Here is a 24,331-nt window from a genome sequence, read left to right as displayed (position 1 = left end):
AAACACATTTTTATGAGAGTATGTATCTCAATTAATAAGCCTGATACCAGTCGCTACTACTGCATTGAAGGCTTTTACTTACATTACTTCGGTATCAGCAGTATTTTCTTAGTCAATTCCATTCCTTAGAAAAATATATTTTACTGCACATACCTTATTTGCAGGAAAACCTGCACGCCATTACCCCTCTGAAGTTACCTCACGCCTCAGAATGTGTGAGAACAGCAAATGGATCTTAGTTATTCTGCTAAGATTATAGAAAAAACGCAGGCAGATTCTTCTTCCAAATACTGCCTGAGATAAACAGCACACTCCGGTGCCATTTAAAAATAACAAACTTTTGATTGAAGAGATAAACTAAGTATAAAACACTACAGTCCTCTTACGACCTCCATCTTAGTTGAGTTGCAAGAGAATGACTGGATATGACATGTGAGGGGAGGAGCTATATAGCAGCTCTGCTTGGGTGATCCTCTTGCAACTTCCTGTTGGGAAGGAGAATATCCCATAAGTAATGGATGATCCGTGGACTGGATACACTTAACAAGAGAAAAAGGGATTATCTATCTTTTAAAACAATAACAATTCTATGGTAGACTGTTCCTTTAAGCTCCAGGGAGAAGCTTACTGAAGACAGGCCTGATTCTAGACAGAACCTGAACAAAAAGACTGAACGTCAGGAAGCTCAGCGAGCCTCTTGTGCAACAAGACTGATAATTCTGAAATCTGTCACTTAAAGGAACTGGCGTCAAGCCCCTTCTCCAGACCATCCTGGAGAAAGGTAAAAATCCTGGATACCTTAACCTTATGCCAAGGATATCCATGCAACTCACACCAGGACAAGTAAATCCTCCACACCTTATGATAGATGAGACGAGTGACCGGCTTCCTGGCCTGAACTAGAGTATAAATCACCCTCTCAGAAAAACCTTGTTTGGCCAAGACTAAGCGTTCAATCTCCAGTCAGTCTCAGAGAATCTAGATTTTGATGTTAAAAGGGACCCTGTCCCAGCAGTTCCCTGCAACAGGTTAATCTCCAAGGAGAAGAGGATGACATCCCCACCAGATGCACAAACCACATCCTCTGCGGCCACGACGGAGCGATCAGATGGCCGAAGCTCGCTCCTACTTGATGTGGGCCACTACACGAGGAAGAAGCGGTAAAGGTGGAAAAATGTAAGCTAGGTTGAATCCCCAAGGTACCAATAAGGCATCTATCAGCTCTGCCTGGGGATCCCTTGACCCATATCTGGATGCCATGAGATCTCTCTCCGGCGTTCCCTATCTGAGACAAATCTCTGCAAACACCTCGGGTGTAGAACCCTTAGGCTCAGCCTTTTTTTTTTTTTATCATTTTTATTGTTGCCAACCAGTAGTGGAACATCATCAAATAGTACATGTCATGTGTCCCACAGGATACTGACATAATACATCTTTAAGGAAATAAAAAAAAGAAAAAGAACAGTGTCATAACCTACTCATGTACAACCTCTTTGATTTGCATGACTATAAATCAATAGCTACCTGGCATTTTCAAAAAAATAAATAAAAACAAAACTAATAAAACAAGGGGGGGGGGACCCTCAGGGGGAAAGCCCCCCTACTGGTTCTTAACTCTGCAATCTGCAACGTCTTACGTATGCTCTTCACATCCTCCCTCCGCCTGGAACACCTCTGGTTAACACATAGATAACACTATGCTACCTCCCCGGAACTATTAATTTCTCTACTATTTGTGATCCATGTCCCAGGGAACGCTTCTGCTAAGACTAATTCCGCAAAACTTGTAGATGACAAAAAAGGGGACAATAATTGTTTTTGTAGTGGAGTTGAGAAAGACTTAATAATTGCAGCCCATTCCTCCCAAAAACCGCCCTATTCTTTGCAAGTAACAGATGAAACGTTTCATAGATAATTTGAAATTCAATCTCATTCAAAATATAAGAGAAACTTGGGATCTGCTTGGCTTTCCAATTTTTTAAAATAAGATATCTAACTATCATTATGACAGTATTTAAGGTTATTATCATTGGATTAACACTGGGTCTGGTAATCAAGAATATAATCTCTTCTAGAGATAACGTAAACGACGTGAAATGTATTATATTAAACCAATACAAGACTTTTTTTTCCATAGTTGTGTTAATTTTAGGACACTGCCAAAACATATGTGCCAAATCAGCATCTCTGTTAAAACAACGGGGACAGACAGAAGAATTTGAGGGATAAAATTTGGTAACTTTGAGCGGAGATAAATAAAAATCATTGATCAATTTCATATGTGACTCCTTCCAGCTTACAGCGATCTGGCATTGGGCTAGACTATGGAAGCTTTCCTGGATTCTCTCAACATCTATCGTAGGGATACTCTAACGCCAAAACTTACATAGTCTATCCAAGAATCTAGCTCCCTGATGGACAACATAATATCATATATTAATGAAATTGAGGCTTTACCAGTTTTAAAATTTGTGTATGCACCTCTTGATATCGGACCAGGTGAGCTCCATAAAGTTGGGCCAGATCAGAGATTGAATGTAATGCCTCAATTGAAAGTAGGCAAAAAGATTATGCATAAGATCATAACATTTAAAAATGTGCCCAGCCGCCAAAATTTGGTTATTTTCATCCAACAACTGTTGAATATTACAAAGTCCTTTGTTTAACCAAGTTTTAAAAACCTTGTGGTATATAGCCGGGGTAAATTGCAGATTACCAATTATAGGAAGATATTCTGAGTATGTGAAGTCAATCTGCAGCAATAAACAACACTTTTGCCAAGCTGTAAAAGAAAGGAGAGGCTTAATATTAGCAGGTAGGCTCTGGAGAGGGCAGTGCAAAATGGCTTTTAATGACCACGGAGCAATCAAGTATGATTCTAGCTCACACGTAGAAACTATATTCGAAACAGCCAGCCAGTCAATAGCAATTTTGAGCATGGTAGCCAAATTATATAGCGGCAAATTTGGAACAGCTAAACCAGCAGAAGTGTGGTCTTGCATGAGTCTATCCAAAGAAAGACGTGCTTTCTTGCCGCTCCATATAAAACGGGAAGAGGCTTAGCCTTCTTAGCCTGCGGTAGAAAAGCAACGTTGAATCCCGTAACCGTGGATATGATCGAATCCAATCCTGGACCGAACAATGCAGCTGTTGACTCTTCCTGAATTAAGAAGGGAAATGGCACTTACCTGCAACTCTGGCTGTCCAGCAGGAGGACAGCTCACCCGGCATGAGAAGAAGCCACTCCTCACAGAGACCTGTGAAAACAAGAAAGGACAGAGTAAACCTACTCTGGCTTTCTACATAGGGGCAGCAACCTGTTAAGAAATCGCAGTGAGGTCCACCTCACAAGTTCCTAACTGCTTGAAAGCTACCACAGCTCTACTGAAGAGACCGACGTGGGGAAAGATCAGAGCAATCCTACTCTGGCTTTCAAAATAATAAACTCTTGATTGAAGAAATCTGATTCAGACACCAAAACTTCACCTCCTCCTTGCACCGAAGGCAAAGAGAATGACTGGGGATTGTGGGAGGGGAGTGATACTTAACAGCTTTGCTGTGGTGCTCTTTGACTCCTCCTGCTGGCCAGGAGTGATATTCCAACAGTAATTGAGGACGCCGTGGACTCACCATATTTTAGGAAAGAAAAAGGAATTATCCTTTTTTTAAACAACAACAATTCTGGTGTTGACTGTCCCTTTAAGGTGAATTCTGCACAGTCAGAGTGAGGTACATGGACCAGAGGATACAGAGCTATATCAGGCTATATTAGATGTGCTGATCTCAAGTAGAACACACTGATCTCACATTCTGCTAATCTTTTTGCTACTACAAATACAAAATGTAAGGGATTCTGCTGCTGCAATAGGCAGAACAAGCAGCACTTTCTTGAAGGCTTTTAAAAAAAAATTACAGTCAGGGATAGCATATTTGCGTACCTATACATCATTCTGTGTACTGTACAACTTAATTATAATATGCCATTAAAAATCCCATTTCTAACTTCATATATGATTGAACCATGACACAAGGATACAAAAAAAAATTTAACAGAAATTAACAAAAATAAACGAGAACCAGGGAGCATAAACATAAGCTTAACCTAGCTTCTTTAATTCATTAGAGTTTTTGGTTATTACTTTTATTTCATTACATTCTTATATATATATATATATATATATATATATATATATAGATAGAGAGAGAGAGAGAGAGAGAGAGAGAGAGAGAGAGAGATAGATCAGTGATTTTTAACCTTTTTTGCCGTGGCACACTTTTTTACATTAAAAAATCCTGTGGCACACCACCATCCCAAAATGTTAAAAAAATCACACATTGTAGCCTAATACAGCATATATATATATATATATATATATATATATATATATATATATATATACACACATACACACAAACACACACATACTGTATGTATTGTGCTGTTATGCCATGCCTCCTACAAACTACCCCTGCACTGGGAGTAAAAAACAAGCAAAGTTTAAAAAATATGTCACACTGTTGTCAGTCTGCCGTGGCACACCTGAGGATCTCTCACGGCACACTAGTGTGCCACGGCACACTGGTTGAAAAACACTGCTGTAGAACAACAATTTCATATCCCTGAGAATCAACTAATACGTAGACTCTGTTACAAAACAACTAAACATATTTCTCAGAGTTACCCCATATTACAGTGTGTATGTATCCATTGCAATAAAAATCTATCACAAGATTGCACAATGCAATGCGGCCTCTCACCTTGTCCTCAGTGAAGCCTCTCCTTGAAGAAGCAGCACTCTCATCTTTCTCACTGCTTTTCCTCGATGAATACGGATCATCTGATTTCCTCTTCTGTAAGACAAATAGCCAAGTCAAATGTGTCATGTACATTTCCATAGAAAAACACTTTGTACTAGCAAAGTGAACAATGATGAGACCACTCAGAATTAGATAGGCAAAAGCCTAAATTTCACAAACTTATTACTCTTCTGTTATAATTTCAAAGCAAAGCAAAACTAAGGTACATTTGCAGGTAAGAGTGTTTGCCAAGCACTCACATTTCTTAGTAATATTCTGGGGAGTGTATGCTACTGGGCTTGAGGGTCTAAAGAAGGGACCTAAAAACTTCTAATAATAAGATAAACTATATACTGTTTTAAAGATATGAATTACTTATTTCATGGGAAACGTGAATGCGTGTTTAAAAGGGACATACAACAAGTTGAGATAGAGACAAAATATAATATGTACTTTAATTACTTTACCTGCAAATTTATATTGCAGTGCCTCGCCATTAACCCTTTTAAGTTTCTGAATTAAACAGCTTACCCCCCCCACAATTTCTTCTATTCTCTTAAGGTCTTTTAAAGTCTCGGGAACCTCACTCTAAAGCTGATGCGTGAGTGATCAAGTAATAGACAAAGCAGGAAACAATGGAGGAGCCAAGAGGAAATAGTTTCTTTTTATAGAACAAAACGAAAATTATACTTCAAGCATTAGGAGAAACCTGCGAGGAAAAGAGAACACCTTGTACAGAAGAGAGAAAGAATGGAACTTTGGAGGTGAATGCTGCACACCCCTCACCATGAAATGAGTCAAAAGTACATGCACCAGAAGATACATTGCTATATCATGCTACATTGGCTACGTGCCGATCTACTAGAACACACTGACATCTCACATTCTGCTAATCTCTTTCAGCTACTCCAACTTAAAAATGTAAGGGGTTACTGCTACTGCTGCAATACGCAGAATTTCTAGCACTTCATCTTGAAGGGGTTGCTGCTCTTTTTCGGATCAGTTCTACCCCCTTTTCATTTTTTCTAAGCATGACTGTTGGCAGGGATGTACATCTCCTCCAGGAGTACATGCTCAAATGAGGTTTACTTCTTTACAGAGCCAACGTGTTCTTTTCAAAAGATCTTTGAGATTAGAGTACATCACATATCTATGACATCACATTTTTCTACCAAGGACCTTGGGAACCGACTTATACTTTGCTGTGGTGGTCTGTGGTTATTTATCTCACTTACTTGAGCAGCGGTACTGACATGATTACATTATAACATTTTGAGGCACTTCCCTTAGTCCTGTGTCTGTTTCCTAAGGTTTTTTTTTAGAAAATCAGAAGACAGTATGCGGCATTATTCAGCCTTTCCAACATATGTTTCATCACAGCTTGCTTGCGTGTTTTGTATTCTATATTCTTATTTTGTTTAGGCTATTGTTTTTTCCCCCTTGAATTCACTTTTGCAACCTTCCACTTCCAGAGCTGAGCACAAATGGCTGGCAAAATTTGTACTCCCAGGTTAAAATTCAATAATTACAGCGGACAATGTTTTTTTTGGATATAAATGTTATTGGGAAACAACTCTTCAGGCTTACATGGGTTCTGGCGGAGCTAAGTAGAGGTTTCTCCCTTGTCCTTTCGCCTCTATTCCTCTGCCTCTCTCACTATTTCATCTGAGATTAATGTGTACCTCAGGTATAATAGAAGCTCCTGAAAATGCTTTAAGATTACTTGATTTTCTGGAGGACCGGAACAGAGAACTCTTATACATGTCTTGGTTCCATCCAGCAGGACGGGAAAATGTTGCATAATAGTAGCCTGTTAGTCCATATCTAAATACTTTGAGGTCGACTTATCAAAGGCTTCACCTCCCTAAGGCTGAAGGCTCTCACAAGAGAACCTGCAGTCCGTATTTATGATGACCGCTGCTTCTCTAACCTCTTCTCCACCTCTTAGGTGGAGAATTTCAATCTCCCCGTTCTCGTCCGACGGGGGAGATTGACAGCTCCTGCCCACGCAGGATTGACTGTGTGCGGGTAGGGGGTGGTGTACGCCTCTGTATGCCAGTTTGATAAATCGACCCTTTTGTATGCACCGTAGGATTTTGGTTAAGATATGTAATTTCCTTTTTGTACTTAAAAACTATTTAAACAAAAAATTTAAAACAAATCATGAATCACCTTCAGGTTTCTTGTGACGTCTACTATTAAATGTTCTCTCCCCTGCGCCAACAGATTTAAAAGCCTTTGTGACTTCCATATTTCAACAGATTAAAAAGTTGCCTTGCGTTTTCCCAGTAGTCAAACTTTCATCTTTAGGTCTTTATACTAGGTAGAGTTTTTTCAGTAAACATCTAATTTACTTGCATAAGTCCATTCTAGAGATCACAAGTCGTCTTGCATGGTGTTCACAACTAATGTAGTGCCATGGACTTTTTGTTCCCTTTTCCAATTATGAAGTTACTTCTGTGGTATGAAATATAACTGGCTTATTGTTAGGTGCCTCTAGTCTTTTTTCATAGCATAATAGGTTGAAAGAATTATTCTACACGTGGTCCGGCTTGTGATTAAGGCTCTACTCACGTGAAAGGTGACCAGAATCATTCAAAGGACAGAAGCTCTTGTTTCAAATAAATTTACCCATCACATCTAATTACAGATACTGTCTTGTATGTGGAAGCAGCTCTACAGGCTTAAACACAATTTAACACAGAATTCTATTTTACTAAACCATTGCAGCCTACATAATTGCAATGGTGATTCCTTGATGTTTCGATCTAGTGTGAGGTCTTTTTCTGCCTCCTTTTAAGCCTGATATTAGACCAAACAGTCCCTATACAAAGTATGATCTTGCAGAAACATGCCAGCTTGCCAAATTCATACTAGTCTGTGTATTATAAATCCAGTTTGCCACTACGTTCTTTAAAGGTGTGGTTCTGGTAAATGAGAGAAAATTTTCAAATTTGCCGTGAACCCAATTCCCAAGTCATTCACTGATTTGGAAAACAAGATTTGGAAATTATCTACGGTTTAATAACACATTTAAAACTATTCAGTCAGTACAACAGACTGTTATCAGTCTCATTCTCAAAAAAAAAAAAGTAAAAAATTTAACTTTCATGATTCAAGACACACAATTTTCCCAAATAACTTCTGTCATTTTGTTTCATTATCTTGGTATCCTTTGTTGAAGAATAAAGCTAGGCAAGCGGGTTGGAGCTTAGAAGTGAGCGTCTTTAGCATACAATGGCAGTAAGTTAACTATGTATAACATTGCTGTAAACATTGTTGCAAACACTTCTGCCAGATGGCTAAAAATAAATGCACGCTCCTGATTTCCCCAATGAACTGTTTATCATCAAAGGATAACAAACAAAAAAAGGTAACTTGTTCTCCACACTTACCCTAGGTGGGGATGGGCTGTGATGCCTTTTCCTGTACTCTCTCTTCGAGATTTTGCTCCCCCTCCTGTCTCTCTCATCACTGTGAGAATCAACTCTTTCAGACACAAACGTATCTTTCTGCTTATAAAAAGAAACCGCAAACTCAGATTTAAAGGGACATTAAATGATTATTTTAGTAAATACCAGCAAGAAGCACTAAATTGCTAAACATTTACACACAATATAAAGGTTTTAAAAGCATTTTAACTTTCACTTTGTTACCAAAATGTGTAAACATTTGCTATTGTAAAAAAGTCTTGCAAACCACCGCTTTTTTTTTATTGTAAAAAATTGAGGTAATCTGTAAATGAGTTTTTGCACTGATTTAAGAAATCACTGTATATTATGTAGTGGGGTCAGACAAACTGTTGCATACTTAAAAGAATAGTCTAGTCAAAATTAAGCTTTTAGAATTCAGATAGAGCATCTAAATTTTAAGCAACTTTCTAATTTACTCCTATTATCAAATTTTCTTCGTTCTCTTAGTATCTTTACTTAAATGTAAGTTAGGAGCCGGCCCATTTATAGTTCAGCACCTGGGTAGCGCTTGTTGATTGGTGGCTGCATTTAGACACCGATCAGAAAGTCCTACCCAGGTGCTGAACCAAAAATGGGCCGGCTCCTATGCTTTCATTCCTGCTTTTTCAAATAAAGATACCAAAAGAACTGAGAAAAAACAAAAATGTATGCTTACCTGATAAATGTATTTCTTTCCGGACATGGAGAGTCCACAACGTCATTCCAATTACTAGTGGCATATTCAACTCCTGGCCAGCAGAAGGCGGCAAAGAGCACCCCAGCAAAGCTGTTAAGTGTAACTGCCTTACCCATAACCCCCGTCATTCAGCCGAAGGAAATGGAAAAAGGAAGAAACACAAGGGTGAAAAAGGTGCCTGAGGTTAACTAAAAAAAACTGCAGAATATAAAAAAAAAAAAAAGAAGTGCGGGGTCGTGGACTCTCCATCTCCGGAAAGAAAGAAATTTATCAGGTAAAGCATACATTTTGTTTCCTTTCCTATGACATGGAGAGTCCACAACGTCATTCCAATTACTAGTGGGAACCAATACCCAAGCTAGAGGACACGGAAGGAACAGGGAGGGAGAAAAAAGGCAGGAGGACCTAAACAGAAGGCACCACCGTTTGAAGAACCTTTCTCCCAAAAGAAGCCTCAGCTGAGGCAAAAGAATAACATTTGTAGAATTTGGGAAGAGGACCATGTTGCCGCCTTGCAAATGTTCCACAGAAGCTACATTTTTAAAAGCCCAAGACGAGGATACAGACCTAGTGGAATGAGCCGTAATTCTCTCAGGAGGCTGCTGTCCAGCAGTCTCATAAGCCAAACGAATCAAACTTCTCAACCAGAGAGACAGAGAAGTAGAAGTTACCTGACCCTTACGCTTTTCAGACAAAACAACAAACAGGGCAGAAGATTGCCTAAAATCTTTAGTAGCTTGTAAGTAAAATTTTAGAGCCCACACAACATCCAAGTTATGCAAAAGATGTTCCTTTTGAGAAGAAGGATTAAGACAAAAAGGAGGTACAACAATTTCCTGATTAATGTTTCAATCTGATACTACCTTAGGGAGAAACCCCACTTTAGTACAAAGGACCGCCTTATCAGCATGAAAAATAAATAGGGTAGGGAGAATCAGACTGCAGAGCTGAAAGTTCAGACACTATGCACACAGAAGAAATGGCAACAAGAAACAAAACTTTCCTGGTAACAGTTTTATACCAACAACATGCATGGGCTCAAACGGAGCCTGTTGCAAAACTTTAAGAACTAAATTAAAAGGGACAGTTCACTCAAAAATGTTCTCCCTTTTAAACTGTTCCCAATGATTCATTTTACCTGCTGGAGTGCTTTAAATTGTTTACAAGTAGCTCCTTTACCCCTATTTTGGCATTTGAAAAAGCTGATTTAGCCTGTGGTATCCCAACCTATACTGAAAGTTTCTATACTGGAGTATATTCTATTGAATAGCCTAAGTAAACACAGCCAGGAGAAGATATTACACACTCAGTGGGGGGCATGATAGTTAAGTAATAGAAAGAACAATGGAAAATTATCATTTTAAGTATTGAGCTTTGGTTTTCTAGACAAATATAAGATAAGGAAGCAAGTCTGTGTACATAAAAGTGATAACATAATGAGATCTGATATTACCTGAAGCTCAAACCATTGTAATAGGCTGTGGTTTAAAAGCACAAAACCAGCTACTTCATATACACAAATCGAAAAATGCAATTTCTCAAATTTTATACTCTGCAGCTGATATAACAAGTCATTGAAAATACATTCATATATAAACAATTTTACAGTGTACTGTCCCTTTAAGGCTCCATGGGGGAGCAACAGGTTTAAACATAGGCTGATTTTAACCAGAGCCTGTACAAAGGCTTGGACATCTGGTAAATCTGCCAGACGTTTGTGCAAAAGGATAAAGCAGAAATCTGACCCTTTAGAGTACTGACCGATAAACCCTTATCCAGTTCATCCTGAAGAAAAGACAAAATCTAGGGAATCCTCACCCGGCTCCAGGAGAACCCCTTAGATTCACACCAAGAAAGTTATTTACGTCATATCTTATGGTAAATCTTCAGAGTAACCGGTTTTTGAGCCTGAATCATAGTTTCACTGACCTATAAGAAAAACCACGCTTAAACAGAGCTAGGCATTCAATTTCCAAGCAGTTAGCTTCAGGGAATCCTGGTTTGGATGGAGGAAAGGACCTTGAAGTAGGTCTTTCCGCTGAGGTAAGCTCCAAGGAGGTAGCGATGACATCCTCACTAGATCCGCGAAACAGATCCTGCGAGGCCATGCAGGAGCTATTAGAATCACTGATGCTCTCTCCTGTTTGATACGAGGAATGACTCGTGGAAGGAGAGCAAACGGAGGTAACAGATAAGCCAAAGAAAACCTCCAAGGAACCGCTAGAGCATCTATTAGAACAGCCTGAGGATCCCTTGAACCGTACTTTGGAACCTTGGCGTTTTGATGGGATTATTATTATACTTTATTTATTAAGCGCCAACATATTCCGCAGCGCTGTCCATGGGATGCCATCAGATCCAATTATGGAACTCCCCACTTGAGGGTTATCTAAGAGAACACTTCAGGCTGGAGAGCCCACTGCCTGGGATAAAAAGGTCTGTCTGCTCAGAAAATCTGATTCCCAGTTGTCCACTCCTAGAATGTGGATGGCAGACAGACAATCATGGGCTTCCGCCCAATGCAGAATGTGAGACACCTCCTTCATGGCTAAGGAACTCAGAGTCCCTCCCTGGTGGTTGATGTAAGCCACTGAGGTGATGTTGTCCGATTGGAACTTATAAACCGGACCAACGACAGTTGAGGCCACGCTGATGGGGCATTAAAGATAGCTCAACTCCAAGATGTTTATGGGAAAAGAGGACTCCTCCCGAGACCACAGGCCCTGAGCCTTTAAAGGGCCCCAAACAGCTCCCCAGCCAGACAGGCTGGTGTCCGTCGTCACAATTTCCCAGGAAGGTCTCAGAAAGCAAGTGCCCCGAGACAGATGTTCCTGTGAAACCCACCACGACAGTTTCTTGTTAGAGGGTCCAGGATTTATCCGTTGAGATAAGTCTGAATGATTTCCGTTCCATTGATTGAGAATACACAGTTGCAGCGGTCGTAGATGGAACCGAGCAAAAGGAATGATGTCCATGGATGCCACCATCAGACCAATCAGCTTCATGCATTGGGCCACAGATGGACGAAAGGCAGGAAGCAAGAATCTTGTATTTTCTGACCTCCGTCAGAAAAATCTTCATGGACAGGGAATCTATTAGTCCCTAGGAAACACACCTTGGTAGATGGAACAAGAGAACTTCTTTTCCAAATTTTCCAAAACCACCAGAGAAAGCCCCCTGCTGAGGAAGGAAACCCCATGAAGCTTCCTAGTTAAGGAGGGATCACAAGATCTAAGTAAGATACACGGTCCAGGCTCAACCAAGCAGACAGACCTCTAACCCCGAGGCAACAAACTTGGCACCAAAGCGACTGGCAATGTCTGAAAGCAAGGAAATAAACCATTCCCCGGACCACCCAGATCCTCAGTAAGGGAAAAAGGAGTTGGACTAAATTGAACGGTACCAATGGGTAGAGCAAACTCCACCATTTGCTAACAATACTGGCATGCTAACCAACCTATGACCGAACATAGGACGAGCTCGGGTTCCAGAACCCAGACACAGATCCTTAACCTACAAGAAGGGACACTCCCAGGCAAGAGAGACTACTCTGAACCAACAGTGACAGCACAATACCAGAATCCAACCCTTCATGACATCCAGCACACAAGGCAGGGGGGCCCCACTGAACAGAGGAAGAAGACCTCTGAGGCACTAGGTGGATACTGTGGTATGCCCCAATCTCCCTAAGGGGAGGAGAAAGCCAAATATAACTGCTCACCCTCCCACGGGCATGGAGAGTGCGGCAGCAGACAGACGGCAAAGGCAATAACAATAGTAAGGATCCATCCGACTGCAACAGCCGACACAGTAGAAAAAACAAAGCCATCGAGCACACTTAAGGTGCAAATAGCTGCAACAGATGGCGACTGCAATATCCCGCCTGCTAGGCAGCATAACTACCCATCAGGCTATTTCCAAGTCTCCAATAAGAGAAAAACAAAACCACCCTGAAAGGGCAAGTGGAAATCTCAGAACCGGAAGGACTGAACCGCCCAAGACCCATCTAAGAGATGCGGTCATATATCCAAGACAAGAACATGTCCGGAAAACTGGACATACGGAAACCAGAGCCGGCTACAAGGTAGTAACCCCTGAGGAACAATCGGGATACCTCATACCGAGAACCTGTACCCAAGGAGATGCAACCACAGCCACATCCAAAAGGTCCTTGGACACCAGACGTTCGCTAAGCATACCAGAGACAGAGAGCATATCTCCTATAGACTCGAGGGACAACATCAAAGTAAGAGCTCAAGATTAGATAATCCAGCTTGAGAAGATAAAAAACAGTTTCCAAACAATCCCTTGCGGATCAACCTCCCGGAACCACCACAGCTCAAGGAATTAACAATGGATGAGCCTCAATTCCTGGTGAGCGACAGATAAAACCGAAACATCTTAAGGGCAGCTTCAGGAAAAACAGAGACAAAACACATTTTCCAGAGTCCCAAGAACATGGGAGCAGACGAGAAACAGTAGGAGGAAGAAAAATGCCTAAATGCCCGAACAGATGACCGCCCCCAACCAGCCCCAGAAAGGGGAAAAAAGAAACCCATGACATCTTGATCCCTTAAGGAAGAGTTACCGTCATCAAGGCCTCAAAAAGCACATCTAATAAGAATACCAGAAGAGAAAAAAAAAATTGCCCCAACCTGGTATCCCAGATGTCCAAGGAGTCATCTAAACCTCCAGTCCCTTGGGAATGGAGAACCCTAGCTCCGAGGCCAAAGAACCTCTGGAACCCCCAGAGTAATCTTTAGCAGGATCCGCTTCTGGAACCCCGCCAACAATCAGAAACAGGACAATAAGGAACCGAGTACAATCCCTCTGATGCCCCACCCAAAAGAAGAAACGAGAACCAGCCTGACGTCTAAGAACGAAAGGCCTCTACCATGTTTTAGCCCTGCAAGGGGCAGAGCATCAACCAAAAATCCTTGAAACTCATGGATGTTCCTCTCCACGGAAATCTTTAGTAAAGGCGAAAGCTTTATTCGATCTGAAGAGAAACCAGAGTATAACTAACTCCTTATCCGAGGAGCAACTCACCACCCAACCAGGACCATCAGATATACCGGCCCCATGTGGATGAAATAGACCCCAAGGAACAGAAATTAGAGCCCGACCAGGGCCAGCCTGCTACATAGGGCACTCAGCACTGTCCCAGGCAACCGAAAAATCGAAACCCCAATGGGAATCGACAAAAAGAACTATAGACATAACAATGTACTAACATCTTAACATGAAACTTCCGCGGAAGTGACCAAGCAACCACAAAATCGCTAGTATCAAATTCCAGAGAAGAAATGTTTCCCAGCGGAAAAATTATAACAGACATGAGCTTCTCAAAAATAAATACATCCTAACCTAATCAAAGAATGGGCCCACTAACAGTACCAGACGATCAGAGACCCCATTCTCCTGAAGCTCATAACTGGAATAAGATACCCCAAAAAGAAAGCAAATTGGAGACGAGGAGATTAACTGCATCCCCCCGCGTCTAACCCAGCTTGCCGCCTGGAACTGAAGACTGAGGATCCCTCAACCCATTATGATTGGGATCCTCCAACACCACCAAAACATGCTGCAATATGAAACTAAGGCAAACCAGTCTATAACGAAAAGCAATACTTACCTCCGCCGGGGCAACTGACGACCCCGAGGCTTGACACAGACGATCCCACGCCTGACGAGCCCTAGTTAACAGAACACGAACAGTATCTCATCAACATCTCCCTCCCAGGAAGGTGTAAAAGCGACAGCACCATAGATATGGCCATGCGGAACCGTGCCATAACCTCTGGAGGAAACAAGCCGCCTTCCAGAGAAGGGTAACGGCATTAGAGACATCTGCTTGCGTAGCTAAGGAAGGATCTAGGGCATGCGCCTCACGGGATGTGGGATCCCCAGGGGTGGATGGCTCTGCTCTAAGTCCCGTGTTGCAGTAGAAGCGAGTACTCTAAAGCGGCATTCGGGGAAAAAAAACTGATGGGCATGGATTACCCAGGCCATCTCATACGCTTCGCAAGAAGTAGAATCAGAATCAGAGACATCTGTCTCCAAAGAATCAGAATCCTCCATAACTTGGATAGAAGAAAAATAATAACGGCACCTTACACCCCCAATGGCTGGGGCACTTACCACCTGCTGAGACCCAAACAACTAGCGAAACAGACTCTCTCCATCGCCACATGGTCAGGAATATGGAAATGGAGTGCAGAACGTGACCACGCCTAGTCACAAAGTACACCGTGCAGGCCAAAGAAAAGTGTGCCAAGGCCACAAGAGCCGCGCAGTCTGGCAAAAAACAAACAAACAAGGCAGTTATGTTCCGATATAGCCACGAGTCCTCAGTCCAAGCGTCACTACACATTAGCAGACAGAATCACATAAACATGATTAAAGTTTATTAACCCTTGATTCCATAAAGATAAAGGACTCCCACAGAGACCCTGACTTCTTCGTTTACATTACATTCACACATCGAAGTAAAATGAAACGATCTTACCGGAATCTACGCAGTGGAACAGGAACACGGCTCTTCAAGTGTGACAGATAGTAGCATCGCTTCTGACATGGACTTGAGTGAAGAAAGCAGGCAGCAAAACTCTTCAACACTGATTGCTAAGGAGCTGTTAAACATGATTCGGGATGGTTTCGCAGAAAGACTCTCTCTGCATCTCCAGACTCTAACATTCATCCATGCTCTCACTAAAAGACTGACAGGATTACTTAAAACTCCAGTCCCATTTCGAAGAGTACTACCCTCCATAAGAGTATCTTTAATCTTCCGACACTTCTCTGCTGATGTGATGAAAGGCAAAGAATGACTGGGGGATGAGGGAATGGGGGATGTATTTAAGCCATTGGCTGGGGTGTCTTTGCCTCCTCCTGGTGGCCAGGTTCTGAATTCCCAAAAGTAATGAATGCAGCTGTGGACTCTCCCCATTTAAGAAGAAAAAAAAGTAAGCAGCCTAAAATAAATCATCTCAGATGCCTGAGGCTCCTACCGCACAGAAGAAAATTACCCCAGTAGTAATTGGAAAGACAGACTTTACTGATGCTATACTGATCTTGCCTCTAACGAACCGCTTAGATGCGATCAAGGTTCCGACCAGACTCTCGATGCGTGGCACACCTACGCATCACAATCTCACTGAGCTCCGTTCCAGGCGTCACGTGAGTGGGGAGAAAAACACTGCCCCACTAGAATCATGCACAAAAGAAACGGCTAATAACCGTTGTAACTCTGAATAACTATCCCCACATGAATGTAGGAGTACGCCGGTAAACAGGAAAGTGCTTAATAAGGAAACCGCTAAGCACAATCTCTCTCCTCTACCATACAAAGGTCTCCAATAACATAATGCAATATATACTCCTCATCTCACTGAGCTCCGTCAAGTGTAAAAACTCTCCAACTGTCTCTACTGTGCATTGATCCTATGTCAGCCCATAAAGTAAATCTGTCCCCAAAATTGTATCCTTGAACTAATAAAGGATAACTTGTCCCAGAAAATTGATCCTAAGAGGTTAAACCCTTAAGTGCTGCTGTCCTTCAGTACCTAGAAGGCAAAATCACTTACCTTAGATCCTGCAGGACAGATGTTGCTCCTTAGGTGTGGCAGATACTATAATCCCTGTCATGGACCTGTAGAATAATAAAGAACAGAGTAACCAACTCTGGCTTTTGTAACACGGAAGCAAAGTGTTAAAAAAAAAAAAAAAAAAAAAAAAAAAAAGAAGAAGCAAGGACTACCTTGCCGCCTTTTAACTGCTTAAAAGCCACCACTATTCTTACTGAAGAGATTGACGTGGACACAGCTAAATCCCAATCCTTGCTTGCAGGGAAAAGTACCCATAAAAGGATTAAATATCTTCAGACACCATCTTCGCACAACCTCCATTGACAGAGGCAAAGAGAATGACTGGGGGTTATGGGTAAGGCAGTTACACTTAGCAGCTTTGCTGAAGTGCTCTTTGCCTCCTCCTGCTGGCCAGGAGTTGAATATCCCACTAGTAATTGGAATGACTTTGTGGACTTTCCATGTCATAGGAAAGAAATTGATAATAGGAGTAAATTAGAAAGTTGCTTAAAATTGCTGCTCTATCTGAATTATGAAAGTTTAATTTTGACTAGACTATTTCTTTAAAATTATTTTTTCCGTAATTCAGATGGAGCATACCGTTTAAGAACTTTCCAGTTTACTTTGATTATCAAATTTATGTCATTCTCTTGGTATCCTTTGTTGAAGAAGCAAAAAACTGAGAGCTAGCTGAACACATCAGGTGAGTCAATAAAGAGACTCATATATTTGAAAACACCAGTCAGTAGGTAGCTTCCAGTGTACTTCTGCACCTGAGCCTACCTAGGTATGCTTGTCAACAAAGGATATCAAAAAAGAACAAAGCAAATTAGATTATAGAAGTAAATTGGAAAGGTGTTCAAAACTGCATGCTCTATCTGAATCATGAAAGGCAAACGTTGCTATTTTTAAAGGATCTTCAATAAAAGATGAATGTTTTATCCTAACAGTGCTGGTGAACTTCATGTATTTCTATATTACATAGAGGATTTGCAGTTTAACCTCACCACCTTGCACTATTAGTGGTGTTGTATTCACAAATGATATTGAATCATGAAAGGAACATTTTGCCTTTACTGCCCCTTTAAGTAGACATTTTGAGTCCTAGCTTCTGTGAGCAATGAAACATCCACAACGTTCAGAGATATTTTAAATAAAAAAAATAAAAAATAAAAAAACATAGGAAAATTTTAGAAAAATCTTCTGTCCAGAGTCATTCTCCAAGATGAATGGTCATTTCCATTGTGAAGATAATGAATATGGACAAAAGAAAATGGTTTGAGGTTGCAGACCGTACAGGTGCCACATTTTTCATATTGGCGTATTAAATACTGAAATACACTCACACAACTGGACACTAGTTCTTGAAAAACAAACGGCTAGAGTTTGGCGTTAGCCTTAAAAAGCAGCATTGAGAGGTCCCAACGCTGCTTTTTAAAGCCCGTTGGTATTACGAGTCAGGCAGGAAAGAGTCTACCGCTCACTTTTCTTCCGCGACTCGAGGCTACCGCAAATCCCCTTACGTCAATTGAGTATCCTATCTTTTTAATGGGATTTGCCTAACGCTGGTATTACGAGTCTTGGAAGAAGTGAGCGGTAGACCCTCTACTGTCAAGACTCCTACCGCATATAAAAGTCAGTAGTTAAGAGTTTTATGGGCTAACGCCGGAACATAAAGCTCTTAACTAAAGTGCTACAAAGTACACTAACACCCATAAACTACCTATGAACCCCTAAACCGAGGCACCCCCACATTGCAAACACTATAATAAAAATGTTTAACCCCTAATCTGTCGACCGGACATTGCCGCCACCTACATTATACCTATGAACCCCTAATCTGCTGCCCCTAACATCGCCGACACCTACATTATATTTATTAACCCCTAATCTGCCGCCCCCAACGCTGCCGCAACCTAACTACACTTATTAACCCCTAATCTGCTGACTGGACATCGCCGCCACTTTAATAAATGTATTAACCCCTAAACCGCGGCACTCCCGCCTCGCAAACACTAGTTAAATTTTATTAACCCCTAATCTGCCGTCCCTAACATCGCCGACACCTATCTACATTTATAAACCCCTAATCTGCCGACTCCAACGTCGCCGCTACTATAATAAATTTATTAACCCCTAAACCTAAGTCTAACCCCCCCTAACTTAAATATAATTTAAATTAAACGAAATAAATTTACTACAATTAAATAAATTATTCCTATTTAAAACTAAATACTTACCGATAAAATAATAGTTACATTATAGCTATTTTAGGATTTATATTTATTTTACAGGCAACTTTGTATTTATTTTAACTAGGTACAATAGTTATTAAATAGTTATTAACTATTTAATAACTACCTAGCTAAAATAAATACAAAATTACCTGTAAAATAAATCCTAACCTAAGTTACAATTACACCTAACACTACTCTATAAATAAACTAAATTAAATTAAACTAATTACAATTAAATGAAATAAACTAAATTACGAGAAAACAAACACTAAATAACAGAAAATAAAAAAGAATTACAAGAATTTTAAACTAATTACACCTAATCTAATCCCCCTAATAAAATAAATAAATTACAAATAGCCCTTAAAAGGGCCTTTTGCGGGGCATTGCCTTAAAGTAATCAGCTCTTTTACCTGTAAAAAAATATATATACAATACCCCCCCAACATTACAACCCACCACCCACATACCCCTACTCTAAAACCCACCCAATACCCCCTTAAAAAAACCTAACACTAACCCCCTGAAGATCTCCCTACCTTAAGCCTTCTTCACCCAGCCGGGCACAAGTGGACCTCCAGAAGTCTTCATCCGATCGGGGCAGAAGAGGACATCCCGACCGGCAGAAGGCTTCATCCAGGCGGCATCTTCTATCTTCATCCTTCCGGAGCGGAGTCATCTTCTATCCAGCCGACGCGGAGCCATCCTCTTCAATCGAAGTCCTAACGAAGAATGAAGGTTCCTTTAAATGGTGTCATCCAAGATGGCGTCCCTCGAATTCCGATTGGCCGATAGGATCAGCCAATCGGAATTAAGGTAGGAAAAATCAGCCAATTGTATTAAAGATTGGATCAGCCAATAGAATGCGAGGTCAATTCTATTGGCTGATCGAATCAGATTTTTCATACCTTAAAGGGACACTGTACCCAAAATTTTTCTTTATTGATTCAGATAGAGCATGACATTTTAAGCAACTTTCTAATTTACTGCTATTATCAACTTTTCTTCATTCTCTTTGTATCTTTATTTGAAATGCAAGAAAGTTTAGATGCCGGCCCATTTTTGGTGATCAACCTGGGTTGTTCTTGCTGATTGGTGGATAAACTCATCCACCAATAAAAAAGTGCTGTCCAGAGTTCTGAATAATAAAAAAAAGCTTAGATGTCTTCTTTTTAAAATAAAGATAGCAAGAGAACAAAGAAAAATTGATAATAGGAATAAATTAGAAAGTAGCTTAAAATTGCATGCTCTATCTGAATCATGAAAGAAAAAAATTGGGTTCAGTGTCCCTTTAATTCCGATTGGCTGATGGAATCCTATCATAAAATCGGAATTTGAGGGACTCCATCTTGGATGACGTCATTTAAAGGAACCTTCATTCTTCGTTAGGACTTTGATTGAAGAGGATTGCTCCGCGTCGGCTGGATAGAAGATGGCTCCGCAAGGATGAAGATAGAAGATGCCGCCTGGATGAAGCCTTCAGCCGGTCTGGAGGTCCACTTGTGCCTGGCTGGGTGAAGACGGCTCAAGGTAGGGTTAACTTCAGGGGGTTAGTGTTAGTTTTTTTTTTTAAGGGGGATTGGGTGGGTTTTAGAGTAGGGGTATGTAGGTGCTGGGTTGTAATGTTGGGGGGGGGGGGTATTGTATTTTTTTTTTTTTTTTACAGGTAAAAGAGCTGATTACTTAATGCCCGGCAAAAGACCTTTTTAAGGGCTATTTGTAATTTAGTATAGGGTAGGGAATTTTATTATTTTGGGGGTGCTATTTTATTAGGAGGATTAGATTAGGTGTAATTAGTTTAAAATTATTGTAATTCTTTTTTATTTTCTGTAATTTAATGGGGCTTTTTTGTAATTTAGTTTATTTCATCTAATTGTAATTAGTTTAATTCTTTTTTATTTTCTGTAATTTAGTGGGGGGTTTTTTGTAATTTAGTTTATTTCATTTAATTGTAATTAGTTTAATTCTTTTTTATTTTCTGTAATTTAGTGGGGGTTTTTTTGTAATTTAGTTTATTTCATTTAATTGTAATTAGTTTAATTTAATTAATTTATAGAGCAGTGTTATGTGTAATTGTAACTTAGCTTAGGATATATTTTACAGGTAATTTTGTTCTTATTTTAGCTAGGTAGTTATTAAATAGTTAATAACTATGTAATAACTACAGTATTGTACCTAGTTAAAATAAATATAAAGTTGCCTGTAAAAACAGAATTTATGCTTACCTGATAAATTACTTTCTCTTGCGGTGTATCCAGTCCACGGATTCATCCTTTACTTGTGGGATATTCTCATTCCCTACAGGAAGTGGCAAAGAGAGCACACAGCAGAGCTGTCCATATAGCTCCCCCTCTAGCTCCACCCCCCAGTCATTCGACCAAAGGTTAGGAAGAAAAAGGAGAAACCATAGGGTGCAGTGGTAACTGTAGTTTAAACAAAAAAATTTCACCTGACTTAAATGCCAGGGCGGGCCGTGGATTGGATACACCGCAAGAGAAAGTAATTTATCAGGTAAGCATAAATTCTGTTTTCTCTTGCAAGGTGTATCCAGTCCACGGATTCATCCTTTACTTGTGGGATACCAATACCAAAGCTTTAGGACACGGATGAAGGGAGGGAACAAGACAGGTACCTTAAACGGAAGGCACAACTGCTTGCAAAACCTTTCTCCCAAAAATAGCCTCCGAAGAAGCAAAAGTATCGAATTTGTAAAATTTCGCTGCCTTGCAAATCTGTTCAACAGAAGCCTCATTTTTGAAAGCCCATGTGGAAGCCACTGCTCTGGTAGAATGAGCAGTAATTCTTTCAGGAGGCTGCTGGCCAGCAGTCTCATAGGCCAAACGGATGATGCTTTCAGCCAAAAGGAAAAAGGTAGCAGTCGCTTTCTGACCTCTCCTCTTACCAGAATAGGTAACAAACAAGGAAGATGTTTGTCTGAAATCCTTAGTTGCTTGTAAATAGAACTTTAAAGCATGAACTACATCAAGATTGTGTAATAGACGTTCCTTCTTCAAAGATGGATTAGGACACAGAGAAGGAACAACTATTTCCTGGTTAATATTCTTGTTAGAAACAACTTTAGGAAGAAAACCAGGCTTGGTACGCAAAACTACCTTATCTGCATGGAACACCAGGTAAGGTGAATCACACTGTAAGGCAGATAATTCTGAAACTCTTCGAGCAGAAGAGATAGCTACCAAAAACAAAACTTTCCAAGATAACAACTTAATGTCTATGGAATGTAAAGGTTCAAACGGAACCCCTTGAAGAACTGAAAGAACTAGATTCAAACTCCATGGCGGAGCCACAGGTTTATAGACAGGCTTGATTCTGACTAAAGCCTGAGCAAACGCTTGAAAGTCTGGTACCTCTGCCAGACGCTTGTGTAACAGGATAGACAAAGCAGATATTTGTCCTTTTAAGGAACTAGCTGACAATCCTTTCTCCAATCCTTCCTGGAGAAAGGACAATATCCTGGGAATCCTAATCTTACTCCATGAGTAACCCTTGGATTCACACCAACAAAGATATTTCCGCCATATCTTATTGTAGATTTTCCTGGTGACAGGCTTTCTAGCCTGAATCAGAGTATCTATAACTGACTCAGAGAACCCACGCTTTGATAGAATTAAGCGTTCAATCTCCAAGCAGTCAGACGTAGAGAAACTAAATTTGGATGCTTGAACGGACCCTGTATTAGAAGATCCTGCCTCATTGGCAGTGTCCATGGTGGGACAGATGACATGTCCACTAGGACTGCATACCAAGACCGGCGTGGCCACGTAGGCGCTATCAGAATCACCGAAGCCTTCTCCTGCTTGATTCTGGCAACCAGACGCGGGAGGAGAGGAAACTGTGGAAAAACATAAGCCAGATTGAAGGACCAAGGCGCTGCTAGAGCATCTATCAATACCGCCTTGGGGTCCCGGGACCTGGACCCGTAGAGAGGAAGTTTGGCGTTCTGACGGGACGCCATCAGATCCAGTTCTGGAGTGCCCCATAGCTGAGTCAGCTGGGCAAATATCTCCGGGTGGAGTTCTCACTCCCCCGGGTGAAAAGTCTGACGACTTAGAAAATCCGCCTCCCAGTTGTCTACTCCTGGGATGCGAATTGCTGAGAGATGGCAGGAGTGATCCTCCGCCCACCTGATTATTTTGGTTACTTCCGTCATCGCTAGGGAACTCTTTATTCCCCCCTGATGATTGACGTAAGCTACAGTCGTGATGTTGTCCGACTGAAATCTGATGAATTTGGCCGCAGCTAGTTGAGGCCATGCCTGAAGAGCGTTGAATATCGCCCTCAGTTCCAGAATGTTAATCGGGAGAAGCTTTTCTTCCCGAGACCATAAGCCCTGAGCTTTCAGGGAGTCCCAGACCGCCCCCCCAGCCTAACAGACTGGCGTCGGTCGTTACAATGATCCACTCTGGACTGCGGAAACATATTCCCTGAGACAGGTGATCCTGAGACAACCACCAGAGAAGAGAATCTCTGGTCTCCTGGTCCAACTGAATTTGAGGAGACAAATCTGCATAATCCCCATTCCACTGTTAGAGCATGCATAGTTGCAGTGGTCTGAGGTGTATCCGAGCAAAAGGGACTATGTCCATTGCCGCTACCATTAATCCGATTGTCTCCATGCACTGAGCCACAGATGGCCGGGGAATGGAATGAAGAACTCGGCAAGTAGTTAAGAGTTTTAATTTTCTGACCTCCGTCAGAACTATTTTCATTTCTACCGAGTCTATTAGAGTCCCTAGGAAGGGAACCCTTGTGAGAGGGGAAAGGGAACTCTTTTTGATGTTCACCTTCCACCCGTGAAACCTCAGAAAGGCCAATGCAATCTCTGTGTGAGACTTGGCTCTTTGGAAGGACGGCGCCTGAATTAAGATGTCGTCTAGGTAAGGCGCCACTGCTATGCCCCGCGGTCTTAGAACCGCCAGGAGGGACCCTAGCACCTTTGTGAAAATTCTGGGAGCAGTGGCTAAGCCGAAAGGAAGAGCCACAAACTGGTAATGCTTGTCCAGAAAGGTGAACCTGAGAAACTGGTGATGATCTTTGTGGATAAGAATGTGTAGGTATGCATCCTTTAGATCCACGGTAGTCATATATTGACCTTCCTGGATCATTGGTAAGATTGTCCGAATGGTCTCCATCTTGAATGATGGGACTCTTAGGAATCTGTTAAGAATTTTTAGATCCAGGATGGGTCTGAAAGTTCCCTCTTTTTTGGGAACCACAAACAGGTTTGAGTAAAAACCCAGCCCTTGTTCCATGATTGGAACTGGGTGGATCACTCCCATTGTATGTAGATCTTCTACACAGCGTAAAAACCCCTCTTTCTTTGTCTGATCTGTAGACAGACGAGAAATGTGGAACCTCCCCCTTGGAGGAGAACCCTTGAACTCTAGAAGCTATCCCTGGGATACAAAATCTAACGCCCAAGGATCGTGTACATCTCTTGCCCACGCCTGAGCGAAGAGAGAGAGTCTGCCCCCTACTAGATCCGGTCCCGGATCGGGGGCTACCCCTTCATGCTGTCTTGTTGGCAGCTGCAGGCTTTTT

General features: G+C 41.3%; 1 protein-coding gene and 1 non-coding gene across 5 annotated transcripts in view; both read right to left on the bottom strand.

The window, feature by feature from the left end:
• The window catches only part of LOC128666513 (RNA-binding protein 6), a 206,186-nt gene that overhangs the window by 95,746 nt on the left and 86,109 nt on the right, over positions 1 to 24,331 (bottom strand). For 3 of the 4 annotated variants that reach the window (XM_053721153.1, XM_053721157.1, XM_053721155.1), the window contains exons 13-14: positions 8,193 to 8,312; positions 4,759 to 4,851 (exon numbers count right to left, since the gene is read on the bottom strand). In XM_053721153.1, coding sequence (XP_053577128.1) covers positions 4,759 to 4,851; positions 8,193 to 8,312 — 213 coding nt within the window. The remainder of the gene's footprint in view (positions 1 to 4,758; positions 4,852 to 8,192; positions 8,313 to 24,331) is intronic. The other variant, XM_053721156.1, reaches the window with a different exon arrangement.
• LOC128637098 (U5 spliceosomal RNA) lies at positions 13,849 to 13,965 on the bottom strand. Its single transcript, XR_008398967.1, has one exon. It is a non-coding gene; the product is annotated as a U5 spliceosomal RNA (small nuclear RNA).

The sequence above is a fragment of the Bombina bombina genome, chromosome 7 (assembly GCF_027579735.1).
Source record: "Bombina bombina isolate aBomBom1 chromosome 7, aBomBom1.pri, whole genome shotgun sequence".
In the NCBI taxonomy this organism is placed as follows: Eukaryota; Metazoa; Chordata; class Amphibia; order Anura; family Bombinatoridae; genus Bombina; species Bombina bombina.
The sequence above is the reverse complement of the archived record's forward strand: the minus strand, read 5'-3'. Positions and strand labels throughout refer to the sequence as shown.